Raw genomic sequence first — 24,891 nt, forward strand, 5'->3', positions numbered from 1 at the left:
AACCATGCTGTCCTACTGAAGAAAACATAATTTTTTTATAAACTAGGAAGCTACCTAAAAAAATGATGCATTCTGATTTGTGACAGCAAACCAGTAACTTTCTGCTATTCTAATCAGTATGCAGATTATGGAAAGGGGGGAAAGAGAGGAAATGATGAGTGCTGCTAAGTGCTGATATTTGCAGTAGAACTATCATGACTAACATTGCTGCAAACTGGAGTTGTTTGTGGAACTTCACAATATCAGACAGCATTTGTCAGAATCCACATGGATTCTCTAAGAGTGGAGACTCTTACCTTGGGCTTGGAACATTTGTGGCTTGCCTGCAGCAAGTGCAATCTTGCTTTTTATTATTTTTTTTTTAACATTAGCATAGTAACTTTATCCTATTCTGCAACTAATTTGCATTTTTAAAAACATATTTTTCAAAAATGGCAGCAGGGCAGTTCTATAGGGGTTCCTTTCCAAAACTGAGTACCTAGAACACTTAGATTTATATTCAAGCTGGCTAAAACAGCTTTGCACTGCAGCATGCAGAATTCTGACTCGTGGGAGATGAATGTTCCATGGATGAGTCAGCTTGAAAGGATTCACAGGATTCTTGTTTCAGGAAATTTACTAGATGGGCGGGAGCTCAGGCAATTCCTTGTTCTTTAGCCTGACTCCTGGAAGCGCTGGCACATGCCTGGTCTGGGTGTCTTTTAAGTTACATCCTGCCAAAATAGAAACAAAGACAATGAAGGGAAAATCTTTGAAGTTCCACATTCCAGCTGTTTATTTTTAACTCGCTCCCCTGTGCTGCTTTGAGCGCATCTTTTCCACCCTGAAGTGAACTCTGAGAGCCTCCAGGGCGTGTGACCTGCCGCCCTGGGGTGGAGGATCTCTGGGTGGAAAATTACCACGTTTCCTTTTTCCTCTGGGTGGCTTTCTTCTGTCCTCCACAAATTCTCACAAGCTGCTTTGAAATGTTTGTCTTTTGGAACTCAAAATGTCTCTGGCTTTAACTTTATAATTGTTTCGGCACAATTTTTTCTTACCTGTTACTCGCCGGTGCTGTGTGCTGAACATAAGTAATTAATATGCAGAATCAGTAATTAGTACATAATTAATCTGTGAATTTTCCACGTGGAATAAAAGTGCTGAAGAGCCAGGACAGTTAGGAAGCTTCAGGGTTTGCAGTGGTGTCCATGAGAGGTGCAACCATGCCCTTCTCCTGGTACACAGCCTGGGGGATCCCCAGCTGGACAGCCCTACCCCAGAGGCGCTTCTTCCAGCAGGGCCAGGAAGAAGCAGATGCATCAATTTAAAAGATAACCCATCAATTTAAAAGATAACTCATCAATTTAAAAGATAACCCATCAATTTAAAAGATAACACACCCAGAAACAGTTCAGGGGATGCAGCACTCTGTGTGGACGACCTTGGCTGCTCCCCCAGCCGGAGTGCAGAGCACAGAGCCACTGTGGGGTGACAGAGCTGCCACACATCCTGTGGGACAGTCTGTCAGTGCCCTGCGTCCTGCTGACACTCCAAACACCTCAGATGGAGACCAGGAGCCACTCCTGGAATGGAGTGGGAGACCTGGCCCTGCTTGCTGCAGCAGCAGTACAGCTTACCTTTTTCATGTCAGAATAATTTCATTTGGTCATACTTAAAGTACTGCAGGGCCTGCCTTTATTCTGTGTATGGAACAAGGAGGTGAAAAGTGACTGGGGGTGGGGGAGAAGGGCAGGATGGCTCTCCAGAGGATTGTACAGATCATTATTCCTGCTTCCTACTTTTTCCTGAAAGCTTAGATGCACAGGGAGGGTGGGGGAGCCTGGCTGCTGTTAGCAGCCCTTCAGCGATGATGGATTTCTCATGTGCTTGCTTACACTGAAAAGTTCAAAAAGTGAATTGTTCTGTCTCTAAAACTTTGTTGCTTGCTTTGTTTTGTTTTGTTTTTGAAAGGGAATATGGAAATGGATTCCATGTTCCTCAGTAACTTTCAGTACCTCTTAGGGACAGATTAAAATGCAGGGTTCCTTAACTCAAGGGCTCCAGCACACCGTGTCCAAATGTGTAAACTCAAAATGTAGGCACTGATCTCTCATGTGTCAGTGGAAAGAGAACAGAAACATTTGGGAGGCAGCTCTGCCTGTGCTGTGGTTGCAGAGCTGGCTGTGCATTTGCTCCCCTCTAAATTCATGCTCAGATTTCAGGCTCCTGGGAGCAGAATCACTCAGGCTCAGAGTGACATCAGCGTGGATGGCAGCCGTATGTGACCTCTGGGAGCCAGAGCCTTTGGCACTTGATGTTTTTCCCCAAGTGTGGCTGGGTTGGGAGGGCTGCCTGTCCTTCCAATAACTACTGCATGTTTTAGAACGGGAGAAAAGGAATTAGAAATTGAAATTTTGAATTATCGACAAATTTCTGGTATCTTCATTTCTTGATTTCTTCATTTCTTCTTGTTTATCATTTATCATATTTGGGCATCTGTAAATCCCCTTTCCACACACACTCCCACTCAGATAGTAAATGCTAAATGTCAGAGATTTTGTCTGGCTGCTGCTGGTTTTATCTCCTTTGTCTTTGCTGTGGATGACAAAACAGACAAATGGGAGTTGTGACTTCAAGTGTTAATGGTTGATAGACTGGGTATGGCTCTTAATCTGGAAGTATTTATGAGATGTGCACCAAAAGTCATCGATTTCTTAACATCCTTTATAGCTTCACAGCCTAAACACAGAGCAGGCAGTGCTCTCCTAATAAACAGCTTAGTAACTGGGCAGGACTCCTAAATTTTTCCAGGAAAATTCAGAGTTGCCACAATATCTTCTGAGGGTGGAAGAGGTTAACTGCAGCTATTAAAAAGTAATTGCTAAGTTGGCAATGCTCTTTCAAACACTTGAATTGTCAATAATTGTTTATGCAAAACAAATGTTTTAGGCTGTAAAGATTTAACTTGTTATTATTTGATGTTGTAACTGGAATTAAAATATTCCTGTGCTCAGTATGTTAGGGCCTTGAAATTGCAAATTCTTAACTTCTAAGATGAGGGAAAGGTTCCCTTTGGTAATTCTTGAGTGCAGTGGGACACCCATATTTCAAGCTACAGATGCACCTATTTCTTTGCATGACTGCATTTTCTCTTTTTTTAACATCATCTGTCACATGCAGCAATTATTCACAGCAAAATTGCTTTTTCTGCCCTAAACTCTACATGAACTATGAGGAACTCAAATGTTCTTCCACGCTTTGTCATTTGTATGTTTTGTTTTAAATGGGAATGAATTTTCCCCTTAATAATATTGAGCTAGGTCAGATTACTCACAAAAGAGACCACACTTTATTTTCCTGTGTTTAAAAATACCAACTTTTAGGGCCATAGCTTTATGTTGATTGTATTAAATGGGTTGTCTAAAAATACATGTTCCCTGAAAGTAATTATTGATTTAATGTAGATTGGGTTTTACTCAGGGGAATTATCCTCAGCATGTGGTGTAATTTCCCAGTAGTGTTATTCCCTTTAAAAAGAGTGGAAGATAATGGGATAGGTGTGACCTTAAGGGGTCATCCAGTCCATCCTTCTGCCCTAAAGCAGGATCAACTGTGCTTAAGGCATTCCCAACAGATGTTTGTCTAACCCCAGCATGTCTTGCAGACAGAAAAGCAAGATTGCAAATAATGAAAAGGAAGATGTAGGATATGTTCCCTGAATAGTTTTCTCTGTTAGCTCCATCAGAGGGAGAAATATAAATAGAGATATCCCAGACAGGTCAGTCTGGGCCAATGCTGCTGAATGAAAACTCAGAGCTTTCAGGTCTGTTGTGTTCTGAATAAAACACTGAGCGAGCTGCAGCAGCAAGATGATCAATCTGTGCTACTCCACTCTAACAGTGATAGTTTAACTCTCTGCCACAGCCTGTGCCAGCACTCTCATTTTAATTCTCCTCAGCATACATTAATTACAAACTTGTCCCAATTCCTTCATCTGCTCCTCAGTAAGATGAACAACTTTTCAGCATTATTGAATGCCACAAAAATTGTTTTGATTGATTAATAATGCTGAACTTAGTCAATAGGATTGCCATCTCCCTTGAACCTGCTAAGTCACAAGTTTATTAGAATGGTTCTTGACAAAGTTGACATCAGTATGGCAGTAGATAGTTCATGGGTTTGGATATTGGCATCAAGAATATTTAACCACTTCAGACATGTCTGGAACTGTTTCATATTTAATAGCTGCAAACAGAATCTAATGTAACAAAGAAGTCGTGTGTAAAAGTCTTAAGAGAACATTGAGTCAGATGAAATCTGAAAAATGCAAATATATGGTGATGAATGCTCTATGTAGTGAACATTACCAACACTTCCATCCCAGATTTATTACTGTGCATTTACAGCTCCATTGACAGATGGGATTAATGATGAGTAAGAAATTGGAGATTAAAGATAAATTATAACTGTAGATGGTGTTTTCCACTTCTTCCAGTGCTCAGTTTCACAGAGGGTAGAGGGGCTTTCCCCCCTCAACCCCCACCCAGTTTTGTTCTCCTCCTGATCACCATATCTCTGACAGGAGCTGGCTGCCAGGGTGAAGAACCCTGGGCACAAAACTGCTAATGAGCAATTTAGTCAGTAAGAAGAGAGACCTGCAACACAGCAAAAAGCCTGAATAACAACTGACTCCCACTTCTCCACCCCCTCCCCAGTTCAATGTTGTGGTTTCCGTCCCTCCTCTTCTAATTAAGCTTCCCTGAGTGCAAAATTAATGTCAATAATAAAGTGTATTCCTTGCTTGGGGAAAACCTCCCTGCTGTTTGCTCATGCCCTGTCATGCCCTGTGTTGTCAGTGATCCAGCAGACACCAAATATTCTGTTGCCATCTCTGGTATTCCCAGTGTCAGTAAGTTTCATATGGATAAGTGTTTTCAGTGTGCTAGGGAAAGAAAAATTCCTCTGAGCAAAACCATTTTCTGACCGCTTAAATAAAATGTATTGGTGCTATGAATTAAATGTTCAAACCCATGCCAGGCATTGCTGAAGCTTGTTTGAACTAGATATAAATTGTAAGTTCTATTTTACCTTAGATTTGAGGCTTAGCCTTAATACAGGCAAATTTCAATGGCTCTTTAAAGACCAGTTTGTTTTCCACTGCAATGACTCTGAAGGAGGTTTTCAGCACCTAAGACAGACTCATATTCAGCTTTAGGTGCAGCTGTCCCTAAAGAAATTGTTGGGCAGTTCTCAGAATGAGGAGGGGGCTTGGCCCCAGCTGGAAGTGCATTTTGTGCATGGCAGCACAGCCCAAGATGCTGTGTTTGCATGAGCACAAACCTGATCTGCAGGGACCCAGAGCTGCTCACTGACTCACTTCTCCAGCAAGTGTTTTGTGTGCAAAACTTGGGCAGAGAAGCAGAGAGGGGCTTCTCAGATTTCTGGAGATTACTGAAAATCCAATCTGTGCTTGGCTGTGCAGGAGGTGTTTTAAGCATCTTTTCTAGCTCCAGTCTAAAGGGGACTTGTAATTTCTGAAATGTAACCTGTCACTGCTGAGCTGTGGCAGAGCTCTGAGCCACCTCTGCTCGTGCAGCTCTGCACTGACCACCCAGCACCTGGCAGTGTGTTTTCTGTGTCCTGCTTTGCTTGGGATTCATCATTTCATGTCAAGTAAACACTGCCCCTTGCTCCTCTGTACAATCCTACATCCAGTCTGAAATAGAGGTTTATCTCCATATTCCCACACCCAGGGATGGAAGGTGAGTGAGAGAACAAGGTTAACCTATTTCACGGCCTACAAACCTCAGTGTGGAACAAACTGAGGTCCACACAGTGAAAAATACTTAAAATAACTTTTCCTTCATGCAATTGTTAGTCATCTCTGATTCTGTTTTTTTCTGTAATATCTTTAATGGGTGGAGAAAGAGATCACACCAAGGGTTATAGCTTGGATGCACTGAAATCAAACACTGCAATGAAATGAGCTCATCCTTTGGGTGTGGATGGTGGCATAGCAGCATCCCACCCTGGGCAGGGGGAGCCTCTGACCTTTTGGTGAGAATCAACTGTGCTGATTAGTTGGAGAAAACATTCAGCAGATGGGTCCTGCTTAATCTTCTGCTACACACACGAGTACAGCCAGATAACAGCACTTACTGTGTAGCTTTGCCAAAGTAGTCTCTTGGAAGCAGAAACAAAAAGCCTTTCTTTGAGGTGCTGTGGGTTTTCCCAGTATTTTTTTTTCCTGTTTTTCCCCTGTTGCTCCTTTAGTCTGTCATATGCATGTCCCACCTCCCCACACTTATCTGAGATTTTGGAGTGGTTAAAATGCATGCCACGAGCATGGTGGCTCTCAGGTAAGACTGGGAACATACTTCACAGTGTAATAAGCATTTAAATCACTATTCATCTGCTGGTTTAACTGCTGAAAGCAGATTATCAGCTTCTCAGTGCATGCACTGCATGGCTTTGAAACACCAGTGCCACAAAACGGTTTTTATTCTTTGCTTCTTATTCTTCTTGCTTCTTTATTGACATGAAACAAATAAACGTTTCCATTGTTGGCAGCATCAGTAGCCACAGTGCTGAAGAGTTCTCCAGCCCAAATTCCAGCCTGGGGTCTCCAGAGGGGACAGGACAGAGCACTGCCTTGCAAGAGCAAGGAGGACAAACAGACCCTGATTTCTTAAAGCACTCTGCAGAAGCAAGGGAGAGAATCCTGCCTGTCACAGCCTGTGCTAAAGGACCTGTCACAGGCAGCAGTGACAAATCACACACCTCAGACTGCCACAGAGCACAGCCATCACCAGGTCCAGGGGATGACAAAGAAGAGGGATCAGCACACGTGGACAATACTGCTGCCTCCTGTACCCAAACCAGCCAGAACGAGCCCAGAATGCCACAGGAGCCCAGCCCTGCACCCACAGCAGTGCAAGGAGCCACAGCAATGAGTCTGGGTGAACTGGGATCACCCCAGCAGGATGAGCAGCTGGGTGGCATGAGGGAGCCACAAGGCAGCACGTGTCCCCAGGGTGAGGCAGCAGGAGATGATTTTACTGCTCAGGAGGCCGAGCAGCAGCCAGGAGTTTTGGAAGTAGGTCAGCTGCAGGCAGTAATGCAGCAAGGTAGACAGAACACAGATGGTGGAGAGGGTCTGCTAATGAAAAAGGAAACCTTAATCCCAAATTATCCAGCAACAGGAGGCTCAGATGGTGAGAAATTTGGAGCAATTGTGAACGCTCAGGTCTTCAGTGAGATCTGTAATCTACAGATGGGGGCTGAAACAACAGCTAAAGGGAATGAGGCAAATCCAGCTCTATCTGGAAGCAAAAGGGAGCAATCAGAACCCTGCACTTTAATGTCAGAGTTGCCCTCTAGCCCTCCAAATCTCTTCCTGGTACCAAAGCCTGAAGAGCCTTCGAGGGAATATGTGCCTGGAAATGGCTTTCAAAATCCAGTGAGGAGTGAAGCAGTGAAAACAGCCTCTGAAAAAAACAAACCCCTTTTTCAAAGAGAGCTTCAAAAGGAGGATGAGCTTGTTAGTGCTGAGCAGTTCAGTGTGCCTTTATCATTTGAGAGAGAGGAAGAAGAAAAATCAGCTGTCACAACTGAAAGCCTAAAAGAAGCCAATAGCAATGAAATTATAAAAGCTGATGATGTGTCTAGAGAAAGCACCACACTTTCTGAAACAGAAAGCATTATCAGTCCCACCAAGGAAAATTCAGTGGTAGATAAAAGATTATTACTGGAAGAATATGCATTAAGTACTTCTTTGAGCAGATCCACAGAGCTGTTTCAAAAAGAAACGGGGGTGGATGTAACAGGAAGAAAGAATGGAACCAGAACAGAGGATGCACAAGTGTCAGAAACCAGTGATTTACCTGAGGGCTCAAGTGGGGCAGGAAAACAACTATTGAGCTCTGTTAGCAGCCACCAGCAGGACATGGAAAATACCCACTTGGAACACAACCCTGAAAAATTCAGTCTTTGTGAAAACACTTCAACAGGTGACCTGGGGCAGGAAGGTGGGGGAAAGCCTCTGAATTTGGACAGTAACTTTAAATTGTCCAAAGGGAATTCCCAGCCTCGTGGTTGTGAACCTGCACAACAAATGAGCCAAGAGAAAACAGCTGCCCCAGATGGCCTGGAGAACAAACTCGTGGCTTCCCCACAGTTGGCAAGGGAGGAATGCCCAGGGAGTTTTGATTGCTTTAACACTGAGGCAGAAGGCAAAACCTGGGACCAGTCAGGCTGTAACAGGACTGAAAAGGTTTGTTTGGATGGTGCACACAGTTCACTGCTCCTCCACCCTGGGAACAATCATATCAAGCAGAGTAAGCAGGATGAGTCCTGGGAAAAGGCTTTTGCTAGAGAAGCTGTGCTGGAATCTGAAGGCAAAGCTGAGAGTCAAGACAAGCCTGAGAGCTCCAGCAAGTCAGGAGAAAGTGCAAAAATGCCTGAATTAAAACTCGATCTCCAGGCCTTAACTGAGTTGGCAGGGACTACAGAACAAACCAAAGAGGCCTCACAGGCTCTGGAAGCCAAGGAACAGAACAGTCACATCACCAAGGCACCTCACAGAGATCCAGAGCAGGAACCTGCAGCTGCACACAGCAGTGCTGGGGATGGAAACCAAAATGAGGGTGCTCGACAAGGGAAGCACCAAACTGCAGTGGAAAGTTCTGTGGAGGATTTGGCTCAGAAAAGTAAATGTAAATCGGATGTGCAAGCTCAGCTGGAGCAAGTGGCTGCAGAAAGTCACAGAAATACACAGATGGCTCTTTCAGAACCCCCCAAAACTGCAGTCAGCACTTCAGGACTTACTGACCACCAAGTTCACACGGAGGAAAGGGGTGACAGCCACGTCACTGCAAACAACTGCCCCTCTGAGAGGGACACGTGCAGCTCTTCAGAGGTCCTGGAGTGCAGCGTCCCAGAGGGGCAGGAAAATGAAGGTGTTCCAACAGCTCCTCCCCAAGCAGAGCACGCAGAGCAGTCACTGTCTGCTGCTGGTGACAGTGGCTGGAGTTCAAATACAGAACTTGAACAGCAGGAGCACCAGGGCAGGCTGGCAGCTGCCAGCAGAGCAGAGGATCAGCAGCACAAGGGAAGGGCAGCACAACGCGAGCGGCCGGACCCAGACAATCACAGCAGCATACCACAAACACCTCCAGACATCTCAAACAGCCCCAACAAACAGTCTGCTGTGCCAGGTGCAGCACTGCCCCAGAGTGGCTCTGACAGGCCAAAAGAACAGGACAGGGATGACAGCAGAGCTGAGGACGTGAGCAAACACGGGCACGACGCTTCTGGTGTGACCGCGCTTAATTTGCGAGATTGCAAGGAGCAAAACAAAACCCATCTGAAGGCAGGAGAGAAGTGCTGCAGTAAGCACAACTCCAGCAAGCCCGAGCAGGGTGATAATTCTTTGATCTCAGCGAGGCAGCATGAAGCAGCATGTCAGAGAGACACGTTCTGTAAAGAACTTGAAAAGAATGAGCAGCCGGGCAGCGTGTGCAGGAGAGAGGATAATGCTGCTGAAAGCTGTGCTGCTGCTGCTGCTGCTGCTGCTGTAAACACTCTTCCAGGGACACAGGATTCAGCAAGTGCCACTAACACATCACAGGCTTTGCCAAGAGATACAGAAATAGCACATACTCCTGATAATTCTGAGAAAAATGATCCCCAAATATCTCGTCCAGAAATGCAAAGGAAAATGCCATTAATGGCAAAAAACTCAGAAAATATTCTGACTGCTGATGGGGGAGTCATCCAGAAAGATGGAAACGTGGAGATGAGTTTTGAGGACAGTGCTTCTGCCCCAGAAACAAGCCATGTAAAGCCTGATGCAAGTCCAGGGGCACAAGGATCTCCTTCACCATTACAGGCACACAGGGAAGTAATTCCCACTGATAACTCACATAAATCCAGCTGCATTCAAAATGCAACAGAGCAGCCTGGTTATTGTCAAGCAGATTTTACAATTTCTGCACTCAACCATCCCAGCCAGCAACCTGGAAACAATGAGGACAAGGGTACTGGGGGGGGATCACTAAACAATGAGCTGGAAGTTGCAGCATCCCAGAACACCTCAGAAGGTAACACTAATTTGCAGGGTCTCCCAGGTCCTCAGGTGTCAGCACCCTTAGGTCCCTCACCCAGGGTAAGCACAGGTGAAGCAGCAAACTCAGAAAACAGCTCTGCAGGGAATATGTGTGTGAGTGAAAAAGACTGTCCAGACCAAAGTTTTGAGGGTGATGGAGACAAAATGTTTGTCCTGTCAGAGCCTTTGAATGTAGGGCAGAGAACTGGAAACTTATCACACTTCAGTTCTGAGAAGCTGAAGAGAGAGATCTCTGCAATTAAATCCAACAAAACAAAAAGTGAGCTAAACTTCAAAGAGCAGCAAAGTGACAGTTCAGCAGAGTCTCTGTTAGCACTCCCTACTACAGAAGGGAAGCTGCTGAGCCTTTCATCATCACGAGGAGGCTGTAATGAGGAAATCGCAACCAATACCTGCGTAGATGACAAGTACGGTAAGATCTTAGAGAAACCTGGGAATTCAGAAAAAATGGAAGAGCTTTCAAAAGAGAATAACATAACCAGGGCAGACATCAGTGTCTCTGAGCAGTCTGCAGAGAACTCTGGAAGGGAGCATGAGGCTCTGACTTGCAGCTCTCTGGACATTGGCTCCAGCATCCCAGACTTCAGGGAGCACATCAGCCAGATTTTTAAAAAAACTGTCCACAGCACACTGAGTGCTGAATTACCCCAGCTTTTGACCGAAAACCATGCAGGCTTCAAGCAGAGCCCAGTGGCCAAGGACACAGCAGAACTCTGTGGTGCTGAGAACTTTTCAGAACCAGACAAGGCGGGCGAAGGATCTCCCGAGGGCACCTCAGAAGCAGAGGGGCAAGAGTTGTCTTTAGCTTCTGAGATTTCCTGCAAAGCTGCCCAGGGCAAATCTCTGCAACAAGAAATCACAGGGGCAGAGCTGCCAGCAGCAAGTCTCCAGGACCCTGAGGAAAGCAGGCAGCCCTCTGGCTGTTCAGAAGTGGTCCCTGGCTTGGATGGCGCTCCATCTGCCGAACGAGCCCCGGCAAATCTGCAAAAGCCAGGCAAACCCACTGAGAGCAGTGAGATGGAAAGAGAGGAGGGCGTGTGTGCTGGTGGCGTTGATCCTGAATCACTAATAAGCTTAGAGATAAAGAAGCAAGGACCAGCTTCATTTGATGGGGCAGCAGCAGCAGCAGCTGAGAACTTCCCTGCCTCTTCCGACAGCCAGCAGCAACCCACCGGAGCTGTTATCTCTGCAGGCGATGTGCAGGGGAGGGATGTAGAAGATGCTGCTGCCACAGAGGGAAAGAACTTAATTACAAAGTGCAATGCAGAACCAGTTCCCTCTGAAGAGGATGTAAGTCTTCCTGCTGCACAGTACCAGGATCCTAAGCCAAATGAACAGGAGAAAAGTGAGTACAGTGATGCAGACGTTGCCAAGAGCAGCTCTGGCATGGCAGCTTCAATGCTCGCGCCGGGAGGGTCTTACAACCATGAAGAATTGCCAGACAATTTCAGTGTGTCACCTGAGGAAAATCAGGAGGCAAACATTCACAGCAATTCTGTGCATGACAATAGGTCTCAGAGTGGCATGCAGTTGATACAGGACGAAGCAGTAAATAGGAAATGCTTGGAAGCATCGGGAAATTCTCAAGATGCACAGCAAGAAGAGAATGTGACCATGCATGGGTTAATAGATTACTTAAAAACTGAAGTAAGCCAGGATGATTGCTTGCAAACTGACTGTAAACTAGAGTCTGGCAGTATGACTGAGGGAGAGGTGAAAGAGAGCAGTGACACAGTGCTAAGCACAGCAAGGACAGGTAATGAAAAATGTGGAGACATCCCTGAAACTGGTACTGCAAGGATGTTAGTCACTGCTCAGGGAAACCTAGCTATAAACACGAGCACTGAGGAGCAGGAGGCAGACCTGTACAGAAATCACTCTCCAGCCCTCCCTGTGATGGAGCAGGGTGAGCATTCTGCATGTGCAGGTGTTGTTGTTGCTGAAAATCAGCCAAGCAAGATGAATTCAGAGCACGAAAGCTCCCTCCAGGATGCCAAAGGAAAGCTATCACCACTTGCATTAACTGAGCCTAAGAACCTTGACCTCAGTGAACCTCAAGATATGGCTGTGGCAGGATTACCCACTGAAAGGTATTTACTTTGAATTACTACGTGAAATGCTTGGCAGGAGCCCAGGGCTGGAGAGGGCTGCAATTTTCCAGGCAGGTGCCCGTTGTCTGGGCAGTTTGGGAGGGCATGTCACTTACTCTGTTCTTAACTTTATCTTAAATATATGTTGCTTCTAAATGTGGATTATGTGGGGGGAAAAAAAAAACCCTATTTGTAAGGACAGAGAGGTCCTGAAATGCTGAGGAGCAGAGTTCTGAGCTGTTCCATCTGCTGGGCCAGATTCCTGTTCATACCTGTGTGGGTTTGCTTCCCAGTGTTCCCACCTCGTAGCCTGAAGTTAGGCATACAAATTGCACTTCCTAGCCTTAAGTTAGGAGACTTTTGCTTCAGTTTTGGTGACCCAGTTAAATGAGACCTGCAGCATTCACATGGTGTAGTGCAGTGTTTAAAAGCAAGCCTAAGGAGTAACCCAATTACTCACAGTTAGTTGTCTGGGCCTCCCTCTTATCCTCCTGTACAGAATAATTGCACTGACAGTGCCTTTGATCACCGTATTATTCAGTGTTTCTAATGACATGGAGTTGTTTCAGATGTGAATTCTTCTAAGCTGGGACTTGTGGAGCCTCAGAGTTGCTTTTTTGGTTTTATTTATTTTTATTTTCCAAACCTCGCAGTTATGACTTTTAACCTAAAGTTATGACTTTTTTCTTTTTTAATGAGCTTCTACTTTGCTGTTTGAATTCCTAGTTTGATGAGCAGTTAATTCATGATAATTAGGATCTTAGAACAGGTGATTTCCCTTTATCTAGTCATGTCACTGCCTCCTCTCTAACCTCAGAACTTCCTTGCACACTGTCCCTCTCTTTTCTGTATCTGAGGAGGCAGGGATGGCTGAGACAGCAGCAGAGCACAGGGTAAAGCTAAACTATATCAGACAATGCCAATTAATGGTCTGCACAGGTGGAAACTTTCTAAGTAATCCCAGAAACATAGATGGCACTCACTGACCAATGAGGGAAAATGTCCCAGAGCCACATTCCTACAAGGCTGAGGTGATAAATGCATATTGTAAGTGAAAATTCCTGAAGTGGTTCAGTTGTGGTGAGAATGTGGGGGAGTTCTGCCTGCTGGGATGGAGGCTGGATGTCATCTAATTGTGTGAGCAGAATGTCTATTAGAAAAATATTAGAAGTGTTGGAAACCAGGACAGCTATACGACTTTCTCTTGAAGGATCTGTCTATAAAATGACAAGGAAATTAGACCCTGTTATTTCTCTTGAGGTCCTTCCTTTTTTTGTTTGCTTCCCTTCACAGTGGGTAGCTTTGAAATTCCCAAACAAATTGCTGGCAGGGGCTGGCTCAGGAGCCATAAGGGACTCAGGGCAGTGCATAAGTCTGTGCATGTGTTTCATATCAGGGTGGGTACCATACTTTAAATAAATACCTGTGGCAGGCAGGGCAGGGCTCTTGAAACAGCTGCTGACAGTTCATGGAGTAGTTGCTTAATGCTTGCATATGCTTCAAGAATTCATTATCACCTGTTTTTCCAGCATGAGGGTTTGCATCAACAGGCAGCTGCTCATTTTGGACTGTGGCTGTCCAAAAGGCTGAAACACTGGGGACTTTCAGAGGTCCAGAGGAGCCTCTGCTCTGGTCAGGCTCTTTTTTTAGAGCAATATGCATTTATATCACAAAAAAAACATCAGCAGAGAGCATTAGCTGAGCTGGCTGGTCTGTCTTCATCGGGTCCAATACACTGACCAATCCGGTTTTCCTCTGAGATTAAAACTGGGTTTGTTTGTATCATTAAATTTCAAGGTGTATTCCATATGCTGTGTATGTCAGCCACAAAGCCTTGAGTGCTTTGCAGTGGTTTATTGCCCTGTCATCCTTACAGAGGATAAACTACTACAGCCATGCCAAATGAGGTGTATGTTCCTAAGAGCTGCCTGTGAGGGTAAGGACCTGATATAAAGAACTCCAGGGAGAAAGATTCTTTCCCAGCTCTCAAAATAAATATCAATAAGAAGTAAATGATGTTTAGGAGAAGGAAACAGTTCTGAAAACCATTTAGAACCTCCTTAATGAGAAGGTTCTGAATTATTTCAGCTTTGTTTTCTTCCCCTTCCAGCACTTCTGTATAATCCCTCTCTTACAAGATCCCTCATATTGAAACCCCACTGAATTGTGCATGAGGGGGTGACTCTTAAATTCTTGTTGGGATTTCTTCCTGGAGAGGAAAGAAAGGAATTTCTTCCCTTTGTGGCTGTGCCCTGGGAGGAGGCTGGCCTTGAGATGAGCAGTGAATCCAAGCACTGCCTGCAGGGATTCCTGCCCCAACCAGCTTTAGGGGGGCAGCTGATGAGGAGAGCCCTTATGTCTGCAGGCAGTACAGCACAACCACTTCCCTGCAAATCTGCAGCAAAAAGGACAGTCATTTTTGAAAAGGACATTGTGCCTGAAGCCACACTTCCTTGTGGAACTACAGCTGTGTCAGTAGCAGAAGCAGGGAAGAGTTGGATTTTGGCAAACCTGTCTGCACTGAAAAAGACTTGGAAAAAAAAAGCAACAAAACAACAACCAACTTGTTCTCATGTTTTTAACTCTCTTTACCAAGTCAGTAACAGAAAACCTGGAAAACCTGTAATCCTAATGGCCACATTGGGGCATCAAAATGTCACTATTCCACTTATTTGGCTTCCATTTGCTTCACTTTTCTATCTGAGGTTTACTTGGAAAGGAAGGTCAGGATTTGAATTGTGGTTTTTTTCTTTTTTGTTTTTTCTCCTTTTGCAATTGATACCCACATTTGTGTAATGTAACCCACACATCTTTCCTTTATGGAGGGAGTCCTTAAGTCCCTGAAATGCTCCTGTTTGCACCACAGATGCAGGGCAGAGCATGGAATAAAACTGGAAATGATGGCAAAATTATAGGGCTGTTTAGAGGCAGGATGGATTTTTTGATAAACTGTTGAAATTGAAGTGGCTGGCACAGGCAGGCTACCAGTGTCTCCTGGAAAAAGTACTGAGGGATATTTTTGAGGGGAGGCTGTGAAGCCATCCCCAGATGTGCAGGTACAGGGAGCACGCTGCATGTGGTGGCTGATGTGTTGGTTTGGCAGAACTCTGGGTTTGTTCCAGGCTCCCAGAGATGCTCAGGGGCTCAGCTGGGCTGGGAATGCAGTCAGGGAGTTTGAACACACTGCAAGCAGTGGCACCCATGCTCTGAGAGAATGCAGAGTTCTGCTGCATTGACTCCCATCACTTATCAATCAAAACAATATTTTTATATGGGAAGTACATGGCAGCAGTTGGAGTCAGCAAAACTGCTTGAAAAACATTCCTTATGTCCTCTGCATAGGTCAGACAAGATCTCTAAAGTTGGTCCAGACATACTTTTGGATTTGCTTCATTCTTTGTTCTTGCCATCAAAAATTGGCAGGTTCAGTAACTCCAAAAAGAATGTTCACTCCTTAGTAAATATGATTTGGTCTTTTTTTTTGTCTGCATGAAAAATACAGTAATAAATATTTTAACAGTCTTGCTGGATGAGGTGGGGAATGTAGAACTGCTTTTCAGATCAGGCAACTGAGTTTTGAGCACTAAGGCTTTTCTTTGTTAGCATATGAAAACAAGAGTTTGGAGTTAAGAGGAATCTTGTCAAAACACTGAATATGGCTCTTTATTTCCTTATTTTTTAACTTCAAAATCAATCCAGGTGTGTAGCATCTCAGGCTCACAAAGCAAAGGGAAAAGTAGTTCGAGGTGATTTACACATAAATGCACAAAATTAATCAGGCTATTTATCTCTTCTTCTTCCTTTGTATCTGAATTCTTTCTCTTTATTTTCCTCCCTTCTTACTGTCATTGTCATCCTTAGTAGGTGCAGCTGTCAGTACAGTTGTGCCTTTGGAGATGCCTGCAGCTCTGAAGTAAATTAACAGAATGGACAGTTCTGTGGGAATTTCATCTGTGTGAAGGCTGAGATATTTAAGTTTGGTATTTTTCTATTCACAGAAGAGTAAAAATTAAGATAACTTTGTTCTTACCCAGCAGACATCTCCCACTGCTTTCTAGGAAGGGAAAAATTACTTAGATTACTTTTTTTTCCTCTTGATTAGATTTCCCCAGATGAATTTTTCAATCTTGCTTCTTCCAAGAAATCTGCCTGTTTTCCCCAAATCATTTCTGCATCTTACAGATCCCCTGTTCTCTCTGTTCCAACACAATATCTTCTGGCTTTTTGGAAAATTGGATATATCATGGAGCTTCTTTCATGGTGCCTGAGTCTAATAGAATATGCAGAATAGAATTAGCCCCAGCTTTGAACCCCGAGGGCATCTCTGAAAATAGAATTACAGACACAGGGATGAAGAACTCCACAGTTCTTGCACTACCCTTTTCTTTCTATTTTTCCCCTCCTGTCTTTTATGTTGGTTCTTTGGAGCCTATCTTATACTGGTCCAGGTGTGTGGAAAATCCATAGATGCAATGGGGATTTTTTTAGTTGTTGCAATTCCTTAACACCTGGGTACCCTGGAAAAATAATTTAAAAAAAATGTTCTATGGATCTGTTTGGGCCTGTTCATCTACACTCACCTCACAGGGTAATTCTCATATTCTCTTTGGCCTGGAAGTTGTTCTCCCTCTCAAACTGCAGTAATAAGTGCAGAAATGTTTAATTGCTGCATTCAAAGGTGTGATTGCTCTGGGTTCTGAGGTCCCTGGGAAATGCTGATTGCCACCACCCTGTGCTGTGGGGAAGGACCAGCCCCAGACTGGGATGGTAACCCTTGCTGCAATGGGCTGGCATCTCCTCTTTGTTCAACCCTTCCCTTCCCCAGTGCCCTGCTCGGAATCCACCATCCTCAGTGAAATAACCAGCTGTCCAAAAGTGCCCCAGGACTGCACAGGGTTGTTTCCAATTTAATTTCACTAATTGACTTGCTATCCCTCCTGGTACATTCCTTTCCAGACAGCTGTGGGAGAGGCTGCAGCCTGCCCTTCAAGGGGGTAAATGCTGGCCCAAAATCTCTGCTCCACTGGAGTGATCCCAGGACTTGGCCCTGAGCCTCTGGCAGCTCAGCCAGGGACAATTCTGCCCTGTCCTGCCGTCCTTTCCCACCCTGACCATCCTACAAGCACTGTACCCTCTGCTTGAATAAGAGGGGTGTCTAGTTGTTTCAACAGATAAAAAAATCAAATTAGGGAGACAGGCTGTATGCAGGCAAGTAGGATTTAAGTGATTCATTGGCCTGGTGTTTTCCAGCCTCCAGCTTGTCCCTCTTGGCTTCTCTTTGTCCATGGTGCTCTGAAAAACATGGGAGCATGTGCTCCATGAAACTCATCTAACTGCTTTTTTTTTTTTTTTTTTAATTCTTCTCCAGACTGTTTTTCCCAGCTGCTTTGGCTATTGAAACACAAACAGTGTAATCAATAAAGCCTTTTTTTTTTTTTTTTAAGGCACTCAAGAGCTTATGTAAAATCTTTGGAATTTGTAACCATGATAACATTGTTATGCTCTCCTAGCTGATAGAAATATCAAAGCCAGCTAAGAATAACTCTGCAGCAGACAGAGAAGATTGGATTTGTTTCCTGGAATGGAAGCAAAAGCATGAATACATTGCTCAGTTACTAACAACTATGGAAAAAAATAAATAGACACTTAAAAATTCCATTTCCCCTTCCTAACAATGTCATTAAACACTCAAAAGATAAAGTTAGTTTTGTTGAATATTTAAAAGTCGCCAAAATTTTCCACATCTTCACCTTTTTCTTTTTTTTTTTTTGAATGTTGTGATGGTACATGAAACTTATATTACATCTGCCATTCTCCAAATCTTGTTCTTCTGGTAGAAACTCCAAATAAACTTGGTTTGCTAGAGAAGTTATCATTGGAATTTGTGAGGCTTTGAGTCTAGCCTAGGGTTTTCTAAAAACCAGGCTTACTTAATTGGAAATTTGCAAAATGGCAGTTTCCCATCACTTTCGTTCTCCAAGATTAGATGGGTTAACACTTTCCTTTAGATTAAGGTGAAAATCTGGGAATTTAAAGAGTCAGCCATCCTAAAGCCTCTCCAGTACAAATTGCTGGGAAATGCACAACCTAATTTTCATCCACCACAAATGATGGTTGTGGGCAATTTGTATGTGGAAAGAAGTGGAAATATAAAGTTCAGGTGCTTGTTACAGACATGGCTTGGTATCTCAGGCAGGCACTCTGCAGTTAATTGGGTCTGTGGTTTTGCAGAGTGAATGACTGTGAACCTCTGGTCAGGAAATGCAAACAAGAAACTCCTGTTTTATTCTAAAACTGAAGTACATTTATATGGATTTCTTGCAGAAGGGTCTTAAAATGGGCACCAAGTTTTTAACAAAGAGCAATTTAAAAGCACACATACATTTTTTGCAAGGCCATGTAGTGATAGGCCAAGGGAGAGAGGCTTTAAAATCAAAGAGGGCAGGGCTAGATTGGATATAGGGAAGAAATTCTTCCCTGAAAGGGTGGTGAGACCCTGGAACAGGTTTGCCAGAGCTGCCCCTGGATCCCTGAAAGTGCCCAAGGCCAGGCTGGACAGGGCTTGGAGCAAGCTGGGACAGTAGAAGGTGTCCCTGCCATGGCAGGGGGGTGGCTCCTGTGAATGTCCCTTCCAGCCCAGCCCATTCTGTCATTCCACAATTCACATTTGTAAATGTCCCCCCTGGTATGTCCCATCCTGATGCTTTCTGGATTTTCCTTGTGGTTCCCTGTGAGCCAGGGAAGGGTTTGGACTCTGGCACAGATGGGATGTCTCCTGCTCCCAGTCCCAGCTCTGGCCTCCAGAGAAACCTTTGCAAGGCTTTCCTTGGCAGCTCTTTGGTCTGCCCCAGCCACCCCTGCCCTGTCCTTGTCTGCTGGGAGCTTATCTCTTATTTCCCTGTGCTTTTCAGCTGGTTCCCTCTGTACTCCCCAAGCCCTGTGTTCAGGTAGCTCAGGCACAACTGAGCACGGAGTTTCAGCCTTTCAGGTTCCCACCTTTAAATACCAGAGGGCACTGGGAGACAATTGGAAATGTTTCTGTGACAAAGGTGCCTTGAAATTGCTTCACAGCAGGTCAGAGGGTTTTGGCACAGCAAAAGCCTAAGGAATAAACAGGTAGAGGCATGTTGTTTGAGAAAAATGAGCATTTATTCCAGAAATGCTGGGTTTGGTTCTGTTAGCAGGAACATGGCTTGTCTGTGGCCAGGGCTTTGTGCCAGACTACTGCTCGCAAAGAAAATAAAAAATTATTTTAATTTCCAGGGTTCCCCCCCCCACCCAGGGCAGTTATACCTGCAGAAGCTATTTGTGCAATGGCTTCCAGATGGCAAAAAAGGTTAATTTCCCCCAAAATGAGAGGGGGACTGGATCCTTGTACCTGTATCAAAAACGCAGCAAATTTTTCCATGGGTGGTTTCCTACTGCTTGGGAAGCAGGATATGATAGAGATGGTCTCCCCTGAAGGTTTTAACTCTAAGGCTCATCTTAATTCTTGCTGTCAGAGTGGGTGCTGCTGGCTCCAATTCCTGCAGCCCTCACCCCAAGTGAGCTCTCCCCACACCATGCAGTGTTTGTCCCATGAGAAGCCAGGCCCTGCAGCCCAGATGGTGCTGGCACTCCACATGTCCTTCAGCATTTTAACCCATTACAGGTCTGATTTGGTGTCTGGGGATCATTTGGTATTGTCTTCTATTTCCTGTTCAGGTATCTGAATTGTTAAAAGCAGCAATGAGCACGTGGAGGGGAAATCCCTGCCTACTGCTTTCACACTTGATGGAAACTTCTCCTCTAACACAAAACTCACCTGAACAAAAATTTGTTGCCTCTTTTTGCTTATAAAAGATCAGACAAGAGCTAGAAGTAGAAACAGTTGACTTCTTAAACAAAAGAGTTAAAAATTAAAAATTGACTAATATTTCCCCTCCCTGCATCCCAGCTCTGAATTGGTGCTTTGAGAAGTTCCCAAGGTATCATTACTGTATCTTAACATTAAAAAGAGATGCACAATCCTGCTAGGGGCTGGACTGAGCTCTGAGGAGGAAGGGTTAGTTTTGTCACCCAAGATGTAGCTGGCACCACAGCTGAGGAGTTTGGAGACATGGAGTCAGCTAACTCAACTGAACTGAGTCTCTAACCCCAGATTTTATCCAAAATATCTCCATTGCTTACCAAATGCCCAATCTCTTGCTGTGGGAGAGATATCATTAAGCTTATGTGTTATAAACATGATAATAATCTCTGTGGGGAGAGACAATTAATTCCTGGGGTGCTGGCAGCTCGTATATGCAATTTGGTGTATCCCCATGCAGACTTAATTACCTGTAAAGCCCTTCTTTTGTGTTGTAATAAACCCATAGGAAACCCAAGAAATTAATAAGGGCAGGTAACTAATTAAAACTGCTCCATTTTCTTCGAGGTAAAGAGACCTGTAAGTAAACAGGTAAAAACCTATGGGAAAAAAAAAAAAAGAAACTCATAAGAAAGCAGGTAAAGGAAGTTATAAGAAGGCAGGTAAAGAAATCCATGAGAAAGAAGATAAACCTATGAAGGAGGCAGGTAAAGAAATCTATGGAAAACCTGGGTGACCTTGGGAGCTGGAATTTAACTCAACAATTAAGCCACGATTAAAAATGGTTTGGTTTAGATTTAAGAAAAAAGTTATTTGTTTAGCTATAAACACATAATGCTTCAGTGAGGGTTGCTAAAAGCTTTACGTTTGCATCCTGAAAACATTTTTAAAAGTTGGGCTTAAAGTTGGGTAAAACAACTGAAACTTAAAAAAAAAAAAAGAAAAAAAGTTGACGAATATCATCAATTAAACCAGGCTCTTCTTAAGCGACTTTTAAAGCCTTGGGAGCTATGTGTGTGCGCTTTAAGCGTTACACACACCGTAATTTAATCTCTCCACATCCCCTCCCCTCCAGAGGATGGAAACTCCGAAATTCCGCCGTAAAACCGAGGAGAGGGGGTGAAAAAACGCCAATAAAAAAGAAGACAAGCCAGGTGCGAGGTGGTTAGCCGGGCTGGTTGGTGTTTTTTGGCCGCTTTGTGGCGGAGCTCCGCGGGCCGGGCGGGCTGCGCTGCCCCGGGCCCGGCGGGGGAGGACCCGGGCGCGGCACGGCGGCCGCTCCGGCCTTTCCTCGGGGAGCCTCATGGGAGGAGCCTGCCAGCAGCGGCAGCAGCAGCTCCGGGCTCGCATTGCTCGGCCTTTGTGGGCTCCCGGAGCAGCGGAGGCAGCGGGGCTCGGCGGTGCCCGGCCGCGATGCTGGGAGCGCGGGGCGGCGGTGTCCGTGTGAGGGGCTGCGCCGGGGGGCTGTGCTCACGGCGAGGATGACTGCGGGCAGGAGCGCTGCTGCTTCTTTCCTAGCGCTGGTAAGTAGACACTTGTGAGTGGCAAAGTTACTTTCCCCCCCCTCGTTTTCTTCTTTTTTATTTTTTTCTTTCGGATTTTTTCTGAGTGGTTTTTTTTTTTTTTGTTTTTTTTTTTTTTTTTTTTACTTTTGGAAGCTGTTTCTCTCCCGCTCCCACAGCGCTGCCCAGCTCTGGGTCAGAATTAGCTCTCCTTCCCCCCCACCCCCCAAATAAAAAAGCCTCAGTGGTTTTGTGGCTCCTGCCCTGGTTTCTGGCTGGGTTTGGGGTTTCTGCTGGAGTGAGGAGCAGACTCTGTGTGTGTTGTTTGCACTGAGGAACTTCTGCTTCAGGTTTGCTGGCTGGGAACTTTGTGGATTTGGGAACTTTGCAATCCTGCTCCAGTGACATCAGGACGTGACCGAGAGCCCTTCCGAGGCTCTAAAAGCTGCTCGTGGTGACGTGATGGGCTTTTTATAATGGTTGACAGTTATTTCAGCAAATATGCTTATTCATCCTGTGCAGGCGTGATTTATACTTCTGACACTTTTTTGTGGCTTTCTGCTGTCCGTCTTTTAGTTTGCAAAGGAAGTAGCGCTGTAATGCGTTTCAGTGCCTTAAAGTATTTGAATCTAATATAGTTGTGTTTGTTTCATGTTGTAACTCACCCTGAGTTTTAGTGCAACCACCGTAATGTAGAACACTCAAAAAAAAAATTTCTGTTTTATTGTTCCAGCTAATCATATCAGTGATCAATCTGGGTGCACATTACAGAAATTAGAGGGTTTTTAAGCAAGGAGGGTTGGGTGAGAGAGGAAGTGCAGACCCTCAGGTAATGTGTGACTAAACCCCATCCCCTGCCAAGATAACTCCTCTATCTTGTCAGGGTTTCCACAACGAGTGCCAGAAAAATGCACATTTGGGAATGCCTGTGCAGGGTCCCTGACAGCTCCAGCAGAACCCCGGGAGTTACCTGCGGGCACTGCTGCACAGCTGGGCTGCTTTCCACAGGTGGGGATTGCCTTCAGCCAGCCTTGGGAAAATGATTTCCTGTCTCCAGAACCAGCTCCTGCTCCTGTTTGCCCTTCTGGTGCTGTCGGGATGGAATTGTGCTGGAAGGGAAGGGACTCTCCTGCTGCTGGGAGTGCAGCCGTGTGTCCGGAGCTGGGCAGCCGCGTGTCCTGTGGCCAGCCAGGGTGGTGGCACGTCCCTCCCTTGGGGACACCTTAGGGACAGGTGTGACTCAGGTGCTGCCCCACCCTCCCTGCGTGCTCCAGGCACCGGCGCCCAGCACCCAGACCTGTTCTGCTGATTCCTCGAGTCCTGCTCAGAGGAGCACCATGGAAATGTGGAATAATTCCTCCAGGAGCCAGTTCTGGTCTCTTGGTGACAGTGCCTTTTTTCCACAAGTGTAGTTCTGCTGCCGTGCACTGGGCATCAAACTCGTGTTCCCCCTGTGTGACAGAAGTTTTATTTGCTTTTAATTAACACATGCCAGTTCATTTCTTGGATACCTTCATTACTGTGTTTGCATAGCTCCAGCTCAGCAGGGCTCAGCCTGGCTCAGGCCAAGCCTAAATACAAAGTACTGGTGTGAATCTCTTCAGGCGTAGTTTCTTCTTCAGAGTGTGGAATTTGAGAGATTTTTCCAAAATCACATATTTAAATGCATAAGTAGGTCTTTTGTCGGGTTTACAAAAGGCAGTGTACTGCCCAAAACTTGAACTTTTGATTGTGAGTGTGTTTTTCGCTGGTAAAAGTAAAACCTTGGCTACATCTAAGTGCAGTGACCAGCAAAAGTGACCCCCAGTCATTGCTGTGTCTGAGCTTTTAAGCTGCTGCTGGTGCATAGACTCATCCTGGGAGGATGGATGTTCCCTTAGTTCCTTGGGAAACAAAGCCACAGTTTCTATTTTAACTTAGAATGTCATATTTTTCCTGAAATGCTGTTGATATTTAAATAGGTTTAAAATTAATTCATAAGTAGTAGTGCAGGCAGGAAAAAAAAGGAGGGTTTGTTTGTTTTTAGTGCTTTGTTTGTATCTTATGCAGCAGGTCTGAGGTGTTCCCTAAACAAGTTTAGTTTTAGTTAGTGATACCTGTAGTGTTGATTTCTTATATGAGAAATAACTTCTTACCTCCTTCTCTGCTGAATCATTGAAAGGAGTCCCAGTAATCATGGAAATACTTCAAAAGAACAGAAATACCAAAGGGACATAGAGTTACTGTAACAGGTTATCCTTGGATTTTCTAGACACCACGTTTATTTCAGTGAATATGGTTAATGTACGAGATAAGTTGCAAACTGAACTGTGAGAAGATTAATATTTTGAAGGAATTAATAAAATGGATCAAATTTTATGAGGTACTGTGTGTTTGAATGAATGATTTTGTAACTGATGTTAGTGCTGCTAGATCTTTTTCCTTTCCAAAGAATTGCAGTTTAAGAGCTTAACAGAAATAGCGAATTCTCTCAATATTTTTCTGGGATTGATTAATACTTTTTCTTATGTATGGGTAAACTGAGGCTTAAAAATTTGACTCTTTGGTCCAAAGTATTAGAAAACCAAATATGAAATATGAAGGATTTTGTTTGTCAGCCTTGCTGTACCCAGTGAGAACATCTTGTGTCCTGAAGAAAACAAACAGTGGGTGATGAGAGCCCTGAGAGCTCAGCCCTGCCTTCTGGTTGTTGGTGCCATTTTCCAGAGATTTCTGGAGTAAGAGCAGGATCCACAAATCTTGCTCTTATCTCATTAAAAGCAGCCAAATGTTTGGAATAGGGAGATAGCAGAGTTTCAAAAGCTGATTGGTTTCCCTTGGAGTAAACTTGGAGCTATTGTTGAGTGTTCAAAGGGAGCCTCATCCAGCTCTCCTGATTGGAAAAACATGGATAGGGAGTAAATGCCAAGACCTGGAGCTGCCTTCTGTCTCCAGCACCAGTATCTGAGTGTTTTATAACTTTCCTGTGAAATTGGGGGTTTAAGGTCTGCATCTCAGGGATATCAGGAGGAGAGCAGCCAACAGACCCAGCAGAGCACCCAGCACTCACTGTCTCTGTGTCCACATGTGCCAAGTTGTGTCCCTGTGTGTATCTTAAATTTCTGCCTTGGTTTGAAGCCTTCTCACATAGAGTCAGACCTGCTGTGTTTAAGAAGAAATTAGAGAGGCTTATGAAGTTATTTCTCATTCATTCATTGATATGTAATGAACACTGTGGGTCCAGCTTTACCTGAAACTTGTTATTTGCATACCTGCCTTCTAACAGTGACTTGGAAAAATCTCTTTTCAAGGCTAAGTAGAGGCCTTAAAAGTGAAATTGTGAAACTCAAGAGCCTAAGGACACTT

At 44.7% G+C, this 24,891-nt stretch overlaps 1 protein-coding gene across 13 annotated transcripts in view; it reads left to right on the forward strand.

Moving 5' to 3' along the window:
* Positions 1-24,891, forward strand: part of TACC2 (transforming acidic coiled-coil containing protein 2) — a 128,899-nt gene that overhangs the window by 27,950 nt on the left and 76,058 nt on the right. For all 13 annotated transcript variants that reach the window (XM_084210589.1, XM_084210590.1, XM_084210592.1 and 10 more), the window contains one exon: positions 6,550-12,195. In XM_084210589.1, coding sequence (XP_084066715.1) covers positions 6,550-12,195 — 5,646 coding nt within the window. The remainder of the gene's footprint in view (positions 1-6,549; positions 12,196-24,891) is intronic.

Source organism: Fringilla coelebs (assembly GCF_963513975.1).
Source record: "Fringilla coelebs genome assembly, chromosome: 8".
Lineage (NCBI taxonomy): Eukaryota > Metazoa > Chordata > Aves > Passeriformes > Fringillidae > Fringilla > Fringilla coelebs.